Source organism: Hoplias malabaricus, chromosome X2 (assembly GCF_029633855.1).
Source record: "Hoplias malabaricus isolate fHopMal1 chromosome X2, fHopMal1.hap1, whole genome shotgun sequence".
Lineage (NCBI taxonomy): Eukaryota > Metazoa > Chordata > Actinopteri > Characiformes > Erythrinidae > Hoplias > Hoplias malabaricus.
Window position 1 is genome coordinate 18,309,992 of NC_089819.1, and position 22,554 is coordinate 18,332,545.

The 22,554-nt window shown below is 39.1% G+C and overlaps 1 protein-coding gene across 2 annotated transcripts in view; it reads right to left on the reverse strand.

The window, feature by feature from the left end:
* Positions 1-22,554, reverse strand: part of LOC136676686 (collagen alpha-1(XXVII) chain B-like) — an 87,458-nt gene that overhangs the window by 11,634 nt on the left and 53,270 nt on the right. For both annotated transcript variants that reach the window (XR_010796311.1, XM_066653863.1), the window contains exons 13-38: positions 21,983-22,036; positions 19,859-19,903; positions 19,199-19,252; positions 18,593-18,637; positions 17,642-17,695; positions 17,485-17,538; positions 17,319-17,372; positions 16,977-17,030; positions 16,559-16,612; positions 15,674-15,718; positions 13,676-13,729; positions 12,880-12,924; positions 12,743-12,796; positions 12,489-12,542; positions 10,202-10,255; positions 8,781-8,834; positions 4,573-4,626; positions 3,462-3,506; positions 3,019-3,063; positions 2,838-2,891; positions 2,467-2,520; positions 1,346-1,399; positions 732-785; positions 584-637; positions 366-473; positions 42-95 (exon numbers count right to left, since the gene is read on the reverse strand). Coding sequence is in view for 1 of the 2 variants with exons in the window: in XM_066653863.1 (XP_066509960.1) it covers positions 42-95; positions 366-473; positions 584-637; positions 732-785; positions 1,346-1,399; positions 2,467-2,520; positions 2,838-2,891; positions 3,019-3,063; positions 3,462-3,506; positions 4,573-4,626; positions 8,781-8,834; positions 10,202-10,255; positions 12,489-12,542; positions 12,743-12,796; positions 12,880-12,924; positions 13,676-13,729; positions 15,674-15,718; positions 16,559-16,612; positions 16,977-17,030; positions 17,319-17,372; positions 17,485-17,538; positions 17,642-17,695; positions 18,593-18,637; positions 19,199-19,252; positions 19,859-19,903; positions 21,983-22,036 (1,404 nt within the window). In the remaining variant the exon portion in view is untranslated. The remainder of the gene's footprint in view (positions 1-41; positions 96-365; positions 474-583; positions 638-731; positions 786-1,345; positions 1,400-2,466; positions 2,521-2,837; positions 2,892-3,018; positions 3,064-3,461; positions 3,507-4,572; positions 4,627-8,780; positions 8,835-10,201; positions 10,256-12,488; positions 12,543-12,742; positions 12,797-12,879; positions 12,925-13,675; positions 13,730-15,673; positions 15,719-16,558; positions 16,613-16,976; positions 17,031-17,318; positions 17,373-17,484; positions 17,539-17,641; positions 17,696-18,592; positions 18,638-19,198; positions 19,253-19,858; positions 19,904-21,982; positions 22,037-22,554) is intronic.

Consider the following 22,554-nt stretch of genomic DNA (forward strand, 5'->3'; position numbering starts at 1 on the left):
TAATCTGCGGAGAAAAGAAAGAAACAAAAATAAGAACTTACTTTCTCTCCTTGTTTGCCTCGCTCTCCAATTTTTCCAGGTTTGCCTTCAGGCCCCTAAAACAAAGTGAAAACCACAGATGCAGGGGTCTTTATTCAGGTCCACACTAATGTGAACTCCCTTTAAACTGCATAATTAAAAGGATAAGATGTGAAATACTCAATTCTAGAGATATTTTCAAGAACAATGGTGATAACAACCAGCATACACAGCAAGAACACATAATAAATCTAAAAAGTGCCACACAGGAAGCACAATCATAAAAATGGCCGAGTATGTTGCCTGATGTCTAAGACACTGTAAATATAACAGTGAAAATAACTCACTCTGACACCAACTAGACCAGGATCTCCAGAGGGTCCTTCCTTTCCTTTCAGTCCCAACTCTCCCTTTTCTCCTGGTTCACCCTCTGGTCCCATATCCCCCTTTTCACCCTGCAGAAAATGCCAGAGTTCAGACTCAAGTGATGTTGCTACAGTGAAGAGCCCCTATGTGATCAAGCTTATCTGAGCAAATGCTGATGTTATGAAGTGCTTTTTCAGACCTTTGCACCATCAGGGCCGCTCTGCCCAGCTTCTCCGTCAAGTCCAGTTTCACCCTGAAATCAGCAGGTTATTAAATATCATTGATCTACATGGACAGGCAGGCACAGACTATATAAGCTGAAGCGTTATTAAAAACCATTGACCTACTCTTGGTCCAATCAGTCCAGGCTCACCAATGTTCCCAGGAGGCCCAACCGCACCCTGGAATATACAATTAATACTTACATCTGTTCAATAGAAGAAAGTGAAACTGAATCACACTTTGGCTGAAGTTGATAAATAAAACCTTAAGTTGAAAATACTATGCTACCAATCTGATCTAATCTGATCTAGGATGGAAACTACAATGAAAAATTATCCTGAAATCAATTCTGAAAACTAACAAACTCAAGTTCTGACAAGGAAAAAAAAACCCACATCCCACTCAAGTAAACTCCCCAAAAATCTCTCATAACGGATACAATTATGGGTGTTGTACTCTCGTTTTGTCATTTGTACAACTAGTCATCACTCATCATTTCACTGATTCATAGAAGAGTAGTCAGAGTACATGTTTAAAGAAATGGACCAGAAGCAGCAGTCTGAAGGCATCACAGAGTTTGAGTAAAATACTGTCAAACTGAAACTGAAACTCTCCATTAATCAACCACTTTAGACTTTTATGGGGCATATGGTATTTTAGGTTACATTCACAGAAGACCATACGTCTAATCCGCAGGGACTGACCTTGAATTGTAAAAATAAAAAAATAGATGGTTTACCTTCTGTCCTGGTTCACCTGGTAAACCCAATTCGCCCATTTTTCCTGGTGGGCCCTGTCAAAGAGACACAGGAAAGAGAATTACGACAATGTCTTCTAAAACCTTGGTGTGATGTAGCAGGCCATGTTTAATCACATCTTAAAATCTTCTACACTGTCGCTGTGTGGGAGTATTGGGCTGGGTGGATAATTGGAAACAGAAGAACAATATGGCCAAAGGCCTGTGTGTCATATTTTTTTAATTAGGCCCATTATTCCAATTAGCAAGGCCTGAGATAGAGTATCTAGTCCTGTCTGAAAGTATGCCATTGTACACTGGGATCAAGGAGAATTTTGCTGAATGATTCGACTATATAAAAACATTAATGGTAATGGTTTGTTAGAGTCTTTGTGTTTTACACAATGGGGTGTATCCACTGTGATATGGTTCATAATGGAAATGTTCTTACAGACACACACACACACACAATGAATATATGGCTAAATATTTGTGGATTCCTACTTATTTTGTCTGAAATGAACGTTAATTTATAGTTTATAGTTTATAGCCTGTACTTTTCTAGGAAGGAAAGTGTCTTTACACTAGGCTATGAGGCTGTGAGTTTTTGAGAACATTAATGAGGTCAGGTACGGATGACAGATGATCAGTTCTGGATCAAACTCTACATCATCCCAAAGATGTTGGATGCTCCTTCATCACTCCACAATGTAGTTGCATTGCTCCACTTCCCAGTGCTGGGGGACTTTATACCCATTTAACCCACACCTGACATTGAGTAATGTGATCTTAAATTCAGGTGTTGTTGTCCCATGTCATTGAATACATGTACATGTATGCAGATTATACAATCTGTCTTTTGTACAAATGAATATCCATGTACACACTGAGATCTCCTTATATATGTGAATTCAATCACTTTTATAAAAAGTGACTAAAATCCTTCTGACATATAAAGTATTTATAGTATACATTGTGATATTGTTACATAAACATCTTACAATCACTAGCATTTCCATGGAAACAAATTCCTAGTACATGTAAATGTACTTGGCCAATAATGTGATTCTAATTCTGAATCCAGTCTAAATATTTAAACAGACTAGCATGTGATGTAATGTTACCTTCAGTCCAATCTCTCCCAGAGGGCCAATCGTTCCTGGTGGCCCTGAAGGTCCCTATAAACAGACCAACATATGGAAACGTCTGACAAACCAAAACACTGATAATTAGTGCTGAGCATCAGATTAATTGCAGGCCTGTTCCCCTTCCCAGACATCTTTACGGAAATACTGTGCTATGATTTCATGAGAATATCTGAGACTGTAATGCAACAATAGTCCAAAACTATTTGGAGATGAGATGTGAGGAAGGTGAAGAATGCTGTAAAGTTAAAAGAACAAGCATTCTGTAGCAATTCATATTTTCCTTACAACTTTACATTCAAATCAAAATGTAAATGATATATTCCACACAAACTACCCAAGAAACTTACAGGGTCTCCAGGGATTCCTTTTGCTCCAGTTGGTCCAGAGGGTCCTTGAATGCCCTTAAAATGTAAAAAATCTTGAAGGGTTTATGGATTTCTCAATCTAAGCATTCATGTACTTCAACAGCTAATACCATTCTAAGCCTATGTGCATGCTTCCAAAGAGTTTCTACAGTTTGTTACTCACTGGAAATCCAGGAGCTCCTGGTTCCCCTGTTTCTCCAATCTTTCCCTGATATGAGACACAAACAGAATTCAATACCCAGCTTTTCTTTTGCAATGTAGACACTAACAACATGGTTCAGTATAATCTAAATTTACATAACAACCTTTCTTGCTAATATGTAACCACCCAGGGCTACAACTGCGTCCGCTCAGTAATGTCTTTTTATTGTCTATCTTTAGATCTGAGAATATAAATATTCTATCAGGGCAAAGTAGTGTATTTGGACATAACAAAAGGAATGCTAATGTTAGCCACAAAAACCCTGGCTGCCCCTCAAGGTTTATGAAGCAGCAGACAGTGACCTTAGGTGACTCTAAAACTTATAACCATCTCCTAGATTAAATCAGATAATTGAAATAAGCTTCTAAAGAAATTAGGCACCAGCCAAAAAACATGTGTCATACCACAGGGCCTGGAAAACCCAATTTTCCTGGTGGACCATCTGGACCCTGAAAAGGACAGTACCAACAGTTTACAACAGTGACGGCATTTCATCAGCTTTCCAATAAAATAATTAACAAGGACAAGTATTGTCAAAGTTTATGACAGAGTGTGACACAATAGATTTCTTGAATTTAACAGATTTAACTGAGGAATATAAACAAACTTGATGTCTTTAGGGGATGAGTTTTAGTTCCAGCGCAACAGCTCTAAGAAGCTATCAAAACAGCTTGATGTTTTCCTCATACAGAACACAATTTAACCCTTATCTTTCCTCTCAGAAAATAATCAGGACACACTGTAAAGCCACTAACAGAACTCGTCATTATTTAAATCAAATGAAGAATTCTGTTCTACATGTATATATGGAGCACAGAAGTATCTATAAACTAACAATTGACAGCAAACCAAAAGATATCAAATCAGCCCAGTGCTGTGCAAAGGTAATAGTCTCAATAAACTGATCATATTCAGATTCATTCATTCATTCATCTACAAGCCTACAATCTACATCCTAATCAGAGTTGCAGTGGGTAAACTTTATTGCTCATAGGTTTCTCTGTAAAGGCTCAGAAGACATAATTACAATTCTCCTGAATCCCATAGGAGAAAAAGCATAAGACAAAAAGGACACACGAGGCACAAGAGAGATATAAAGGAGATAATGGAGAGATGAAGGAGAGAGCTGGGTTTAGTTCATCTGGCAAATCTGCTAAAGCCTTCTTTGTCTTTCCATCAGATTTCCCCGTTGCCTAGAAGAAACTACTGAGAAATTAAGGAGAGGTCTTATTTGATTCAGATTTTCTCTGCTTGGAATCGTAGGGCACAAGGCAGGAACACACCCTGGATCCTGTGCCAGTCGAGGGTATTGATGTAAGGGTTTTGTTTTGATGTAAACAACTCAATGTAAACTAGAGAAAACTTTTCCTGAACACGTTTTGATTAGAGCAGTTTTGAATGCAGATAAATCATGCTGAACCTACTGTTAATTAAAACACAAGCCATTAGTGCTTGGTTTCATTCACAGTAGAAAAACAAAAAGTTAACAAATGTCCACACAGAGCTAACGTTTACCTTGCTTCCTTCAGACCCCATCTCCCCGGCTGGTCCATCAGGCCCTCTTGCCCCCTGTGAGGGAATAGGTGGGAGGATAATTGTAGGATTAGTACAAATAAGAGTGGAGGAAGGAGAGAGAAATAAAATAGGCAAATAATTAGGTGAACAGCAGAGGGCTCACTTTGTGCAAATATAGAGGGAGAGTGAACAATGCAAGGTTACTGAGGGCACTGGGTCAAAAAAAGAGCCACTGCTCTCTACTCTGATTGGAACTTGTGGATGTAATTATTTTGAGAAATATTTCGTGTTGTTATGGCTTTCTGTCAAGGCTGGACACACTAAAGCACACACAGCGTATTGGTGTGCACACAAGTCCACAGCATTAGACAGCATTTGTGCTCCTGAAATGAGTTAATTCCCTGGCCAAGTGAACAGAGACGAGACATGTGGGACAAATGCAGCTTTGGGGGACTATGAAACATTAGGCTTTTTGACATCATGGAAGTTTGGTTAGAGTGGACAACTGCCATCGGATTTCCATTGTAGTGATTCAGACGCGTTATGAAACCACTGCAAAGGCAGAACAATTTCTCACGACTCTGAAGACTTGCTTTGCTCTGGGAGGTGGAAAGAGTGATGAATGGAGATATTATTATGGCTGCAGCCACTGTGGTTCCTGCAGAAGAACAGCCGTGCGGTATCCTGAAGGCTCTGGGTTCTGCGGCCCAGGACACACTGCTGCTTCTGTTCTCCGTGGTTCTCTGTGATCTGATGTCAGAGGCGGACCTCTGACCTTGCAGGGGGCCAATCACAACATTTGCACTGATCCGAATCTGGCCAAGACTCAGCACTCTGCTCATGAAAAATGGGGGGAGCTTTTCTTTAAGGAATGTCTTTGAATTCATAAAGAGCTCTCAGTTCTGAAGGCAATGGTTTCCAGTTGCTGAAATGACAGCTTCAATAACTCCTCTATAAAGAAATGAAAAAAAATGCTAAAGCTCATGTGATATTCAGAATAGTGTGTGTAGGCAAAGCTTGTAGACAGATCAGGTGCCAGACAGATCTCTGATTTAAAAAATATGGAATAGTGAAAACTGACAAAAATGCCTGACCAATAATGCAGTTTTCCAGCCTAATCTGGGTCTGCCACAAAAAAAAACATGAAAAAAGTTGTCTAATTTGTCAATACTAGTTTGTCTGAACACACGCCCTTTGATTTCAAGTGTAATTGCTTTATTTACACTTCTGTTCACAATAATACTTAACAAAAGCATTTAAAGACATTTTAATTTCAAAATAAAGAGCATATGGTGTTTTCCAAGCTCCAGGTTCCATCAAATCCACCCTCTCCCATCACATGACCTTCACCCTCCTTAACCCCATGACCCGACGAAATATGTCACCTCCAACTAATATACGAAATAATTAAAAATGCAGCACAAATCTAAACAACTGATCCATCACTTAAACTAACACAACTACAAAAAATAAAATTAAATAAATAAATAAATGAAAGGAGGCTATAACAGTGTTAGAGAACAAGCATTTTGCTCATTAAATAAAGCTTTTACCATTGAGAATAGTACACTTAAATATACAGAATATATTCAGGATCATTTCAATTGTAAGAAGCTGAAAATCCAAACAGCGTTTATGACTGAACTTTAGAGCTGTGTAAAAATAGTCCTGAAAACCTGATGGCAACTCTCCTGATATGAATGGAATCTGGGACAATGACGGTGACCAATAAAATACCAAAAACTGAAACTATACTTAGTTTTAAAGCTGTATTTTACTGTTAAATATGTATCTGCTGATGTTCTTCCTGACTCATAATGACCATGTTTACTGTGAATTAAATAAATATAATATGCTGAAATTGTGTGTGTGGTAACCCACCATAATCTACAGATGTTGCTGCTTGAGATTAAGTTAAAAACGCTGAAGTGCTCCTTTAAAGACAGCACTAGCTTTTAAAAGGCACACAAGGTACAAGAAATGATGGGGCACAAATACATGACAAGCTGAGACAGACTTTCTTTGAGCTTATAGTCCATGGGAAATGAGCAGTTCTGCCATTACTCTTGGAAAGCGATGATACACTTGCATCTAACCCACATATCTGGCAGGAAAGGTAGTGGTTGTTCAGCCTCATTTCAACACCATGTGAACGTTAAAGGATTTCCCTGTTTCATCTGTACTGATTTCCTTTTATAAACCAGCATTTGCCTTGTGTGGACCGTGGGGAAGCTCCGAGCGTTGAGCGATGAGTGTTGCGACTGGAAAGCAGTAGGAAATTAGAGAGCTGTTCAGCAGTAAACAAAAAAGTACAAAACTCAGTCAGAAAGCAGGTACAGACTGGTGTACAAGTTCATCTGGAAAACTTGACTAATGTTTTTATGTAATGTCGCCTTTACGAATATTTAACTAGCAATTAAATGCTGTTCCATGTATTCAACATGTTGGCATAGCATTCTCAAAAAAGTTTCTCATAGCTGCCCTTAGCTCCCCTTAGCTCCCCAAAGTTATGACAAAAATCAAGTAAATAAACATTGCTCACTGCTGCCCTCTAAAGTGATTCTACCGCTGGTCAAAAGTTATTTCATTTTTTTAAAGCCCCTGATATGTCGCAAGACATGTGTTTCATGCTTTCTTTTATTTAAATGTATCTGATTATATCTTGTGACTTTTTTTCCCATGAAAACTGATTCCTTACCATTATATTTCCTTATCATGTGTACTTCTCATTGGTACTGTTTACTGATGCTAGCTGAAGATCCCATTGTTTTCAAGACTGCAAATGTTTACATGCTTATAACATCACCAGTGAATCACACATCAAAATTGCTAACATATGAGAGATAATAGTTCTAAAGCTGCAGCAGTAGACCTTCACTTCTTCACCATCTGATAACATCAGCTCTATAAGGACTCTGTCTGACTGGCCTCGCTCTGCCCTCAGTTGCTGCTCCTTCTGATTCTGAGCAGAACACTGTTGGTGGTATTGTATTGTTCGACAAAATTGTGCTGTTTCATGTCTGAGGAATCTCTCCGTTTCACACTGCATCTGGTGGCAATTTATTTCACTTGTCTATAAAAGGGTCTGCATCCCTAATGACAAAATAGTATTTCCACACCATAATGAATGTGATAAAACTGAAGTGCAGCCTTCTTTCATGTGATTATTGCACATCTGTCATTTTGCTGGTGGCGTAGTGTGAAAACAAGCATTTTGACAGTTGGTACAGTACTTCAAAATAATTATTGTTTTAAAAAAAAGACATTGTTAGCATAATTCATTATATAGAAATCAGTCTCTTTGGCAATGAGATTAGCTACATCAGTGACATTAGTCAGGACAGGGTTGTTGACATGTCTCCTGCTGAATACGTAGGAAACAGGGAACTCACGGGAAATCTAACCACAATTCTCACAAACGCTACATGACACCAGTCTTCAAGAATTGATGTATTGATGCAATCCAATGATAACAGAAAATCTCAACTCCATAAAAAAACCTCCAAATTGGTTTATTTACACGTGTAGCAGAATAGTGTCCTCCAAGGGTCATTAGAAAAACATTAACATCAGTGATGTCCTGCTTGATTAAAATTATTTGGCCAAATCGTGGACAATCACTTTGATTTCAATACCCCTTGTTTATGTTGTTGTGTTTGTGGTAACTTCCCCTGAGCAATCTGAAAGATCTTGCATGCATTTTATAAGCTTGCAAAGTAGACACTGTTAGGACAAACCAGAACAGTCTGGCTGATAACAGCAACAAAAGGTACAATGAATATAAAATGGAAAAAAACAAACAAACACACACCAAAAAACCAAATCTGGAACAAATCTAGCATATAATAATACAGCACTGCTTGTAGTGCAACATAATACAATGCACAGTTAAGTAGGGCACATCATAACAACATTCATTGTCTGTAACCACTTATCCAGTTCAGGGTGGCGGTGTGTCCGGAGACTACCCGGAACCATTAGGCACAAGGCAGGAACACACACACCCTTCTTACACACACACAAACTCCTATGGACACTTTTTGAGTCGCCAAACCACCTACCAACATATGGTTTTGGACCGTGGGAAGAAAACCAATTTCACTGGACATCACAATGTTTTGAGGCTCTGTTGCCCCACGTGATACACACGTTTTCAGTAGATGTATTAGTAAATAAAAAAGTGGCATTGTGCCATCAATAGTTCCTACCCTTCTTCCTTTGGGTCCTCTGTTGCCACTCAGTCCCCTCGATCCAGGAGGCCCCTGATAAGAGAGAAGAGGAAGTGCACAGTGAGGCAGTCAGCAGAAGAACACTGTCTTAGGAACTGCAGCTAGGCCTAGAAAGAGTCCCCCTGGCACACTCGCAAACATTGCTTGACCTGATTAAAGCTGGAGAGTGAGAGCCTTGTCCTTCAAAGCCCTGTGTTTATGTTTATGCTTGGCCACTCTGGACTCGCTGCTCTATACTGATGCTCCCCAGAGTGCCTCTAGCATTTCCTGTCAGGGCTGGTGTGATGTCAGCTTTCTGGAAGGCTTGAGCAGGGAAGTGTAAAACAGCAGAAGGGCGATGGCAGGGGTGCTGGGCTTTTTGATTTAAAAAGCCCAGCATTGCACTACTGTTCACAGCCGTCAGCTGCTGTCAGTATGAGCCGAGGTATGTGCAGTAGGCCATGTGCCAGACACTCTCTGCAGTCTTTGATCCGTAATGGGAGTAAACAGAGCTGTCCAGAGCAAGAATGTGCCTTAATTGTTGTATTAAATGAGACAGACTTGACTGTTCTGGAGACCTCTTTTGCTTTGGTTTACCAAGCAGGATACAGAGCAGATGACTATGTCATCAGTGAAAACCTTTCAACTGTCATTCACTTCATCTACTCTAGAACAAAACTTAAGTGGCCTTGTAATGACACCTATGCCTTGACTAAAGCTGAGCAGAATTATCCAACAGGTCTTACTTATGCATGTAAAAAGATGATATATATGAATGGCTGATATTGGGCTCCCATTATTTTTGTTGGTAACAATGAATAACACAGCTTTAATAATAAGCTTAGAAATTGTGCAAAAAACCTTGTTTATTTTATTTTCTGATAAAAATGACCACTGATTTGTACTCATAACTGAAATTGACACAGAAGACTCTACCACCAAATAGTTTTTTTCCCCAGTATTTCACCACTTTGCATTTTTAGCAGCTTTAGTTCTCTGCTAAATGAATGAATGGAAATGAAATCAATTAATGACCGTTTTTGACATTTGCACGGTCCTGTATTCAGATCTGTTTAACATATCTATATGTTCCATGTAATAAATCAGTTTATTATTGTGGGTTATATGCTACTACACTATTCCAAATATCTATGTATATTTCAGCAGACCCCATTCGCTCTCATACTATTCGTTATTAAATAAAATCCATCACTTTTTAATGCATTATGACAATTGCTGGTCTTAAATGTGTCACTTTCCATCATTAATCATTAAGAAAAGGAAATGTATATGACAGACAATACACACCCCCTCCTAGATATTTACTATTCACTTCTGCTAATAATTACTTAATTAAATACTAGTTAAATCATTCATTTAAAATCTATTAAAAACTATTCATTAAAAAATGTAAAACTTACAGTTATTCCTGGTGGTCCAGGTTCCCCTCTTTCACCTGGCGTTCCTGGGTGTCCCTAAGAAGAGTAATCATGAGAACAAGACTGAATATAATACAACATTGTTTGTCTTTTTACACCAACTTAGTGATTCAATTATGTTTCAGTTTGGCAGTAAATTTAGTGCGTTGAATATTTATGGTATGGATTAATGAATGTACAGACATGGACAACTTTGTTGGTACTCTTCCGTGAAAAAAGATGAATCCACTAATCTGTCAGAAGTTAACTTAAAACTGACTGAAGTAATTGGCATCGTTTATTTCTTAATTTAAAAATAATAATAATAAATCAGACTTTGCTATTAATTTTTATATCAACTGAATATTTTATATAATAAAACAAATGAAAATGGCATGGACTAATATTGTGTGACCTTTAATCTAATACTTTGTTGCACAAACTTCAGTTCAATCACTGAAAAAGACTAACTGTCAGCAGCTCATTTGGCCCCTCTTTCAGAGCAAACTGCTCTAGCTGCCTCAGTTTTCAAGGCTGTCTTCTCCTCACTAGATGTTTCAGCTCTCTCCATAGATGTTCTTCAGCATTCAGATCAGGGCTCATAGAAGACCATTTTAGCATAGTCTAGTGTTTTGTTCTTAGCCATTCCTGGATGCTTTCTGCTGTGTGTTTTGGGTCATTATCCTGTTGGAGTGCGACTGAAACAGAGCTTTCTGACACTTGGCAGTACATTTCACTCCAGAATGCCTGGATAGTCCTGAGATTTCATTGTACCCTGCAGACATTCAAAGCACCCTGGTCCAAACCATCTTTTAATCTGTGAATTTAGAGATCCTATAACTTGCCAAAATCTCCAGTCTTGTCTCATCTGTCCAAAGAACATGGTCCCAGAAGCATTGTTGCATCTCAGTATGCATTTTAGTCAAAACCACTCTGGCTTTTTTTTTTTTTTTTTTTTTTTTAATGTTTTTCCTTGAATAGTGAAGTCCTTCTTCCATGGAGCCCACTGAGGCTAAAAAAGCAATGGATAGTGCGATCAGATACTGTTGTACTTTGAGCTCAGCTTGTATCCCTTTCACTGTTCTTTGTTTACCCTTTGCACAATCATTCTGTTCAATCAGGGGCCAATTTTCCTCTTGTGGCCACATCCAGTGAGGTTGTCTACAGTCTCATAGACATTTAGCTCCTTAAAAATATTTCAAATTATATTCTTCTTTGGGATCCATCAAACAACTTTCTCTGGCCCATGTTATGTGTGGTGTATATCATGATGCCAAACAGCAGGGTGACTACTATTCTCAATTTAAATAGGCTACATGGCTGAATAAAAGTTTGAAAAGGTGTTATAGTATTTAAAAAAATAAACAAACAAAAAATACCTAGTCTGAATTATTACTATTATCCATTTATAGTTCATTTTTCTAATGGTACCAACAAATCAGTGCAGGCCATTGTAGAATATCATTGTAGCTGTCTTATATCATATCCATAATCCTTAATATTGATTATGGAGAAATACTGTAGGCCCTCTCTGTCTAGCTGTTTTGGAAATCTTTACACAATCTGTTCCACCTTGCTCCTCATGTAATGAGGCATGCTGCAGGAGGCTATTCAAGCAGAGACAAAAGGAGGAATACTGTCAGAGAAGCAAAAAAAACAAGGGCGTCAAGTCATAAGATCTCAGAAAAATGGATCATCAGCTAGTTTCATATGACAAGCTGTTGTTTTGAAGGTCTGAGAACAAAGCATATGAATCAAAACAGTTCCACTGTCTACCCACTGTCTAATGCACATAAAAAATGAAGTAAAACCCAGAAACAACATCTAACACAGAATGTGAGAGTGGTGCCAGCACAAGTATATGCCAATGTTTTCGATTGCTATGGGCACCAAACATTAAACTGTGATCCTTGAAACATAGTGTAAATGATGTCAAACTTTCTTGGAGAGCTTTAAATCTTGCCCTTGGGTTTGCTGTTGGAGCGCCTTGACTGTTGCTCTTGGTTGGGATTTTGACTTTGATCCCAAACCACTTTTCCTCACAGCATGTCGGGAAAGGCTATGATTTCCTTATGTCAAAGAAAGGAAATGACTCCATGGTCTTGTTGGTGAAGAGTAAATGGGGAAAGTGGCTGACCCAGCATTTTCCCACAGAGAACCCGTGACCGTTTCCCAGCCATTTCCGCCTGAGATTGCTGAGTTACTGCTGTGCTACAATACCTGAGCAGGTTTTTGTGTGGCTAAAAAGATAGCCCTGAGAGCAGAGACAAGATCCAGACTTACTCCTTACCATCGCTCCCTTTTCTCCCGGTGGCCCTGGAAGACCCATCTCTCCGCGGTCTCCCTGACAGCACAAACAAATATAATAAGTATAAACAAAAGACAATGAAAATCTGGTGGTAGACAAAAACAACACTAAAACAAAGCAAAATACCACTCAAACCACAAATGAGCCTCAAATGGTTATATTGAATATTATTATAACATTATAATTCAACTAACACCATATTGGACAAGAACATTAGTGGTTGATGACATACTGACCTTGTCCCCCGAAAGTCCAGTCTCACCAACAGGTCCAATGAACCCAGGAAGCCCCTAAACCGCATGAAGACATTATAAAAAACACCATACACAATTAAGAAACAAAAACAAAGTTCCTTCATGGAATTTTTCTTTACCCGTTCGCCAAGCATTCCAACTTTTCCAGTTATCCCAGGTTCACCCTACAGCAGAGAGCCAAGTTAGCATTTGATTTCAGTTTAAACATGTACATTTACATCTAAGGCATTTAACAAACACTCTTATCTTTAGCTAGTTTGTATATGACATAATCCAAAAGATTTCTCAAGCTTAAGTGCTACACAAATTCCACATACTACACATACAACACGTATGAAGGATCACCTCAAGCCAAAATGAACTGTAGTAACTACAGTGACTTGTTCAGGCTACATCTAATGATCTTATAATAATGTAGCTTATAAGACTAGGTTTGTTAGAAATTTGGATAAACTTTACAGATATGTGTCAATAAACACTTAAACTTAATAAACAATTCCATCAAAACAAATGAAGTATTTAAGGTCAACTATATTTGCTGCTAGTAATGTTGAGTTTAAGATGCTATGCTACCAAACTGGAAACTTACCTATAACAACACAATCCATGTATATAAATAATTTGTAAATTAACCTGTATTATTTAAAGGTAGTTGAGCCCATAAAAGAGTAAATACTATTATATTGCCATGTTTCATTAGAATAGAGTTCACATAATGTGTGGTTGTGTTTTGTAAAAACTGGCTCAAAGAAGGAATATAGAAGTTAGGACCAGAGCATGTACACGTCAGGTTTGGTGTTTCACTATGTGCCACAGACTTTCTCGCCATCAACAAGAGCAAAGCTGGAATTCATAAAAGGACATATGTAAATGAATAAAAAAATTCCGGTAACCCTCCTGCCATCTTGATCTTACCTTGGGTCCATCTGCTCCTGGTTTTCCCAAGAGTCCTTTCCTCCCAGGCCTGCCCTGAACAGAAAGCAGAAATGACCCATAGTACTGGACTCTTGCCTCTCTAAGCCCCTTGGGCTCTGTGGCATCTCATTAGCTACTCATTAGCACCAGTCTCCACCATCTACCGCCATTTCAGCTCCCTCAAGAAACAAGGTTTAATGGAACAACAGCACAGGAACAGAGCAGTAGCTTTATGCTGTTAAGCCCCTTGTGGCCCTCGCTGGATGAGTCTCAGCTGTGCTTATGTTGGAGCACAGTTCAATTCTGCTTTGACAGCTAATGACTAATGCTGAATTTTTCCTTCCTAGTTAGTTAAATTAGCCATAATATCCAGGTCTCCGGTCTATCCCCAAGCTGTGGTCAGTACTGAGAATTAATCACAGGGATGGGAATAATGAAGATGTTTGTTTCAGTAAATGGCTTCTACTCATCTTCAGGACCTCTTGCTGTCCTGTGGAAGATATTAAACTGACCGACTCTGGACCGAGGCAGGGTTATTCATATGTTGTATAAAGGCCAGATCCAAAATATAGATACTGTATTCAGACCAACAAAATGACCAAAGGAAGAGTGCATAAAAGAAGAAAGCGCAAGTATAGAGTTAGATGCAAACACACAAACAGAGAACCATCGGATCTTTATCTACTCTCTGACTAGACAGTACAGAAGTAACCGAAAACATCAATGAAGAAACAAACATGGAGCTGAGCAGGATTCAAGCATTACATAATTTTAAGTATTATTTACATTGTTCCTTAACATTCTACTGCAAAGTTTCATACTGTTTTTACTTCATGTTTCATGTATTAAATTAAAATCAATAAAAAAATGTAATGTGTGCACACTTTATATTGGGGTATTTTATATCTGATTTGTAACAACAGAAAAAGGTTACAGAGTATTCATTACATTATAAATGCTGTAAACGCACCCTGTTGACACATTACGAATGAATGCTCTTCTGTTGATAATTTAGAAACCATAATTTAAAAAGACGTAATTAAACAAAAAAAAAAAAGAATCAAGTAATTTTCATGTAATCAGGATTATCTTTCATCTTCTTCAAAAAAGTAATGACACTAGAAAAACAGCTTTAATGTTAATTAACTGGAACTAAAATATATTTCAGCAATTTCTTGTACAAAACAAATGATTTATAAAAATATAAGATCCACAATGTATCAGGTGGGGTTCATTTTGTAAATGACAGATACAAAGAACTGTCAGATGCAGAAATATCATTCACAAACTGCACCATACCCAATGCCTGGCATGAGATCCTGTGACTGAGTAAATGACCCTTTCATTGACTTTAAATGTGTATCATATCAATTTAAAATGAAGACCATTTAAAGGGAGGCAACAGTGTGCAAAAAGGGTTATAGAAAATGCTCAGGAACATAAAACTACATTGTACATTCAGTACATTTCTGTAGACAGAAGGCCTACCACCACTACAGAAGGGGCCGAATTGTTACTTAACAACATGCTGTGCACAAGAGAGCATGCACAATGACTGGACTTAATTTGGAACATGCAAAATGAATCTGCATAACCAGAGGAAACTATCAACAAAGTGCTGTTTATTTCTTCCTTCTTTGGCCTTTCCTAGACTCTCCCATGTGTTTTCAACTTGCAGTGCACAGGTATTTTCAAACAGCCACATGGAATCCATCTTCCATGAAGCCATTAAAATCCAATACCATGATTCATCTTCATTTATTAGTTAAGCATCATAAATGATGAGCTCCATGTGCATGTTAAAACGCCACGAAGTAAGTGCCACCATATATTGCAGTGCTCAAACATGACTCTGAAATGCAACACCAAGATCTTATAACTTTTTCAGTTTTTCAGTGTTAACTTCACAAACCCTGACTGCACAGTCATGGCAATTTCATGCTACTGCTTGAAAACTGGATTTATGGTCCTGTTTTGAGCTCCGTGAGGTTCACTCACCTCCAGTCCTGGGGACCCAGCTGGTCCAAGTGGTCCTTCGTCACCCTGAAGAGGCGGGGGAGAAAATAAAAAAAATCAATCAATGACCTAATGTTAAAAAAAGGGGATTTAGGTATTACACGTGAACCATTTCTTTTTTTAATTCAGTCATTAAGATGTACACAAAAATATATAATTTTTTTTAATTGCTCCGTTCTAGAAACATTTAGAGTCTGTAATGGTGACAGGAACCATATGCCAGAAGAATATATAGGTCTGAAATCTTCATCAAATCCATTTAATAAAGTGACACAATAGTTTTCAAGTAAAAGCATTTGACCTAACACATAGCTGATATTATAAACTCAAGCAGAGGGATACATGCATGGTGTTTGTACTTCAACACTTGTTTTTCTGTAATTTCACCACAATCAACATTACATATAATCTCAGAAGTCTAATGAACTCATTGGATATTATTGTATTAGATAATAATGACTATGTACTGGCATTGTGGCTTCCTTATTCTATGTGATCCTATGTGTTTCCAGCCCAGAGGCCTTCTGCTAATATAGAAAACTGCATCGAATATCCATGGTAGCTGAATACGTGTTTAAAAAAAACCTCGGAGACTCCTTACAGGACTTACGATAACTTAGGAACCAATATGAAATTCCATTGTAAGATGTATAACTCTGAGAGTGAGAAATAAAGAATCTGACAAAGTGTCCTAAACATTGAGAAGGTTTGTAGCATTTACGTAAAGACTGTGACTGGGCTGAATCAAGTGTTATATCTGGTTTCAGAGTGGTACCCAACTGGCGCTCATAGTAATAAATTTAGTATGAACAGCAATAACTCCAGATCCAAATGTGTAAGTGATTTACTTTGTGTGTATGTTCTAACCTCAAGTCCAGCAGCTCCTCTTGGACCAGGTATGCCCCTCACTCCTGGCTTCCCCTGGAGAAGATATCCATTTACTACAACAGTCTCTAATGCATATCTGACCTGCAGCACTGACAGCGAATAAAGAAATGGGCTGTGCTGAGAGATCTACACGGCTTAAATGTGGGAAATAGTACAAAAATACCTAAAAAAAAAAAAAAAAGGAACGTACTGTTGGACACCATTCAAAATTCATCATAATTATATTCAAGGTACACTTAAGTGAAAGACAGCTGTTAAACGTTTCCAATGTTAAAATGCTCAGGTGCCATTAGCAGGAAAGAGTATATTTTCATACTTTCACCATAATCTGATGAAACTAAACCTCTCAAAACCCAAACTTAAAAGGCGGCGTGTTAGTGAAGAGAAAATGACAGACCTTTGGGCCTTCAGGTCCATTCTCTCCTGGTGGTCCTATATCACCTGGAAAGCCCTTGAAAAAGATAAACATTGTTCAGGGATACCATCTTCACTCCAGAGGATGCAGCCCCACTGCCCCACAGCCCATTGCTGGAGTGTAAACACACTGCATTGGGCATGGTAACCTCATGCAACTGTGTAACACAATTGGATAAGGCATTGATACATATTGCATACATATCTCTCCAATGTAAAACACATGTACAGGTTTCATTCTTCTGTCTTTAGAGTGTATTTCTGACTGTACATTCTTGCCTTAAGGAAATGTGTGGAACTGTAAGAAAGAGTGAATGGTAATTACCTCAGGGCCAGGGGGGCCGGGCAAACCGACTGGGCCAACATCTCCAGGCTTCCCCTGAGAGGATGAAAAAATGAGTAGGATTTATGTCTGCTTTTCTCCAACAGCTAGATGTGTATCAAGCTTAATAGGTAGGTAATATCTGGCAATGATGGATGGCTGGACTTACCTGAGGCCCTGGCTTCCCTCGGATGCCTGGCATACCTGGTAACCCCTGAATACCCTGAAGAATTCAGCTGACTATTAGTACATACTTAAATGGAACAAATGCACACACAAACACTGGGTTGACAAAAGAAGTGCATCTAAACAATGCAGTGAAATACCTTGTCACCCTGGAAACCAGGCTCTCCAGGCTCTCCCGGCAAACCCATTTCACCCTGAAAAAGCCAAGAGTCTGAAGTCATTTTCAAAGCCTCTATTATCAGGCGTTTGCAGCCTATTTAAAAGCAAAGGACAAAGTAAGCACAACTGTGTTTCATACAGCCTGAGGGCCAAAAAAATAGTGATTGATTCCAAAAACCACCAAGAATAACATAACACTATGGTGCTGGGAACAGCCTTTCTGAACTGTCGACAGGACCCTGTTATGAAATGCTCGATCTTAAGGGTAGACAGAGATGCTGCCAGCTGGATGTTGCATAGTAATTGCACAGCAGACACAGGAAAAAGCAAATAGACTGCTGCCATGCTGCTGTCTGGACCATTTCGCATTCACATTTAAAAAGCCTTGGGAGGTGACCATCATAGCCATGTTTTCTCAATCAAGCACTCTGTGACAACAACTATCCCTTTCACTAGCCTGAGCTTGGCTCCCAGACGTAAAAAAGCCAATGTAGGTGGCTAATACGGAACTGCGCTTCATCCGCTCTTAATAATGAAGCTGCGAAAAAGTTTCTGTTGGAGCCATAGCACAGAACAATGATTCCAAAGGGAGGATCCATACTCTGGATGTTTTCCACACTCACACACACCTGACCCAGCGTTTAAGGAGATTGTTAATAAGTTAATGAGCTGAAACAGGGGTTCTACTTGAGGGAAAACACAACCCAAGTGGTATATTGTCTGTTTTGGTTGACTAAATACCTTCCATTTCAGTACTTTGTCCCTTGAGGAACTTTTCATTGGTTCGAAAGGTGTTCTTTGATGGTATAACGTAAGTGTTAATAGCTAGTTTGAATGGATATGACCATTTACCATTTAGGGACAGCAGGTATGACGAGACCAATTTTCTGTGCACAACATAAATATACACTAATAAAGTGTATTCAAATCACCTTATCACCTTTCAGTCCTGGCTCTCCTGGATTCCCTGGAACCCCCTGTAAAATATCAGAAGTGACACATGAACTCTCTCAGTTGAGGGCTGCTGGTCTCTGAATGCTCAGAATTGTTTGTTTGCTTGTTTGGAGACAGTGTTGCTTAGTGAGCAAATGGTGATCTATGGGAGCAAACAGAATGGACTCCTAAATAAACAGAACCTTGCATGAAATATTTAGCCCCCTGCTCTGAATCTGTGGGATAGAGGCTTGATTACACTGATGCGGAAGGTGAGGACTGGAAATAGTCCGGAGTGAGAGGTGCCCAATACAGGTCTGAGGTCCAAAAACAATTCAGTGCTTAGACAGAGCTCTCCTGAAGGTGGATCACTTTCCCCTCAGCATGAACCCTTTGTGTGCTTGTGTTTGCTCAGGGCTAATGTGAACTGAAAGAAATTCTCAAAGTTTGGTATTACAGTACATAAGAAACACTTCCCTTTTGTTCTTATTATAAAGACACAGAACAGGCATTCAGTAAGTTTTCAAAGACAGAATCAGTAAACCTGCAGTGCATTTCAATAAGGCAGACCATCTGAAAAGAAGCCGACATGTTTAGTTAATCACCTTAAGTCCACCAGGTCCTGCAAGACCTATGATTCCAACAGGCCCCATGTCCCCCTGCCAACAAACACATACACACACACAAAACATATGACTTCAGGAAATATTTAAAAGAGTTACATAGACATATAAACAGTGTTTCCATGCACAATTCATTATTAAAATTTCCAAGAAACACTAGCCCAGTGGTATTCTGACACAAAGATACTGACATATGCCTATGCTTATATCTGCCTATGTCTGTTCTCATAACAATGCGCTACACCTAATAAGAAATTGATTCAGTGCATTATGCAATCACATATATAAGTCATGTTTATTTTTGAAAGTACAGTGAATAAACAAATGTGACCGCAGGAACTAATTGCATGCCAGTGGACTGCAGACAATGAGGCACTGAAGTCTAAAAGAGCTCTACAGTCTTTAAAAGGGGTTCAATAGAATGATCCCACAAAGGAACCACCATTTCCTAAAGAACGTTTTACTGAATGGTAGTTAAAAGGTTTTTAGGTAACCAAAAGTTGTACTTCTATAGCATGACTCCAGAATGAGCAGACAACTGTCCAAACCCAATCACTTACTTAATTTAATTATATTGTATTGAACTACAATTTTCAGCTGTATTTTAACAATAATAAAAATACAAATGGCAGATATACTCACAATAAGGCCAGGTACTCCATTTGGACCAGGTGCACCCAGGTCCCCCTAGGGGAAAGAGAAAGAAAAAAAAAAAAGAGAGAAGAGATAGCAGAATTAGCTTATTAACTTCTATTGTAAACACTGGGCTCTGGCTTTCTGAAGAAACCACTCAGTGTTTCCAAGGCCGGCCAGAGTTGAGAGGTGGAGAGAAGGGGAAAGTGTGTGTGTGTGTGTGTGTGTGTTGGGGGTGGTGGTGGGGGGGGGGGGGGGGGTGCGGTTGGAGGTGAAACGATCTCACTCTCTGTCCCTTGACAGCGGCTAATCTGAGGCTTGTATCTACCCCCCCCAGGCGGGGTCTGACAGAAGCTCAGTGTGGAGCACAGAGAGGGGCTTGTTGTGCTGGGGCCCGGCCTGCTGCCCGCTGCCCTGGATGCTTCCTCCCTCACCAGCCGCCTGCAGCGCAAAAACATCCCATGTGTGTTTGCTCTTTCTTTTTTTCCTCTCTTTTTTATAAGAGTTGAAAGCGGGTAGATAGATGTCGCCGGGCTGGCAGCCCCTTGTCGAGCGAGATGGAGAGGAAAAGAGGGAAAAAGAGGAACTTCTCGTCCTGTGGGAACGGTTAGGGTTACAGCAGTTCAGAGGGTCGGGATATTGCTGCAAAACCACCAAACACAGGACTGAGGACTGAAGTACGGGTGAAGCTGGCTAAAACCACCAGCATTTATATCAGTTTAAGACACTCTGACTACGGTACCATGCGGTGTGCAAAATGGCAAAAAAAAAAAAACTTTCTCATAGACACATGCACGCGGATACTTTCAGTCAATACACTGGTGATTATAACAAAATTTGAATTTGATGAAATGTTAATGTGCCTTAGCCCAATTGCCGTAACACTACTTATTACTGTTTGTAATATTTCAGATATTTCTTGCTCTTGAAGCAAACAAAAATGTAAACATATAGATATCTTTTTCCTAATACATTCAAACAATTAAATGCATAGACAATATCTGTAGATCTCTAAGAATTAGAATAAGTGTGACTGTGGGAATGGGTGAAACCATATTACTATTTGCTTTTTGTTGTAAATTTAGTGTTTGTCCTACTTTATTTTAGATGTTGCTCTTAAATCGTATGGAATTTGAGTGAATGAGATGTTCATATAATAAAAAGGAACATATTTTTGGTATATTACTGGAAAGAAATGTGTAGTCATGTCAGTGTGTTTAAAATGAATGGGTTGATCTTGGATTCTGAAAAAATCACTTACATGGGTTGTCAAAAACAAGGCCTGAAACATGTATCTGCCGGTAAAGCAGACATGCTGGGTGTAAAAACAGAGTACGGGAAATCCATTAGAAGTGAAGAAATCTGTCTGATGGTAAACCCAGCTCTCTGTGGTGTGCTCCAGCAATGACAGCTGACTTTCTCATTACGGGTGTCTCCTGGTCCACAGTGGTGGATACTGTGGTTGCTGGGCGACCCATTGGCCGGCGGTGGCAATTTGTGGCAGCATTTATTGGCCAGTTTTGGTTCCTGTGGCCAAGGAAACTTGTATATTAAGTGGTGCTGGATGGGCATAAAGAGGACAAGAGGAGGGCAGGAGTTCTAGGGAAGTTCTAGAGGTGTTCTAGAAGACTACAGTTAATCTAAGAACCAGAAGTATAAAGAGTTTCAGCAGACACTTAGTAGATTTACTAGGTGTTCTTTTTCATGTAATGAAATTCCCTTTAAGCTAACACCAAGTGGCCTGGATATGACACATACTGGATATTCTGCACTAAACCTATTTTAAATATGGTCACCCATGCACCGGGGTACCACTTAATGGAGCATTAACCTGATCATTCAAGGACAAAGCAATTCTGCTCATCTCATGTCAGTTATACCATATAAAATAAACAGGCAAAAAACATAATCACATTCATCAATACAATTTGCTTTTGCTGGTAAAAATGACTTCAACATTCGTCTCTATGTGTTCTATTCATGCCATGAAATTGATTATCACTGACAACAACTATTGTAATAAACCCTTGGGAAATCAAGCTGATTCTTTCTAAATTGGATCTGTGCTACAGAAAGGCCAGTTCAGATTCTTCCCAGAGGCTGTAGGTCACATTGCTGAGAGTTAATACTCACTGGGTTTCCGTCAGGCCCTGGTGGTCCTCTCTCGCCAAAATCCCCAGGAAAGCCCTAAACACAGAAAAGAGAGACCACAGCTTAGCAGAACCAAGCACAGAGTTACTTCACCATATTGACAACTAAGAAAACATGTGGTAGCGTCGAACCCATTCACTTTCATCAGATGTGATCCAGACAGCCAGTATCAGACCTCACTAATGTTTCTTGGGGCTGAATGTCATCAAATGCTCACAGATATGAGTGTAACTCAATCTAGTGTAAACACCTCACACAAAGGTAAAGGCTGTAACCACAGCAAAGGGGGTCAAAACTATGAATTAATATCTTTAATTTTGGAGAAAATATTGAATGAAATAGTATCCTAAGACTTTATGTTTACATGGTATAAGGCAACAATTAGCTGTTGTAAAGGCTGCCTTTCTCAGTGTGATCACAGTCTTAGTATATTTATAAAGGTTTATGTCAGTTATTTATAAACGCTTATGGGCATTTTGTATAGCTTCAGGTTGGTTCAGTCATGATGCAGGTGCATGCTGCATTAGGAGACTGGTAAAAGGAGTCTTACAAAT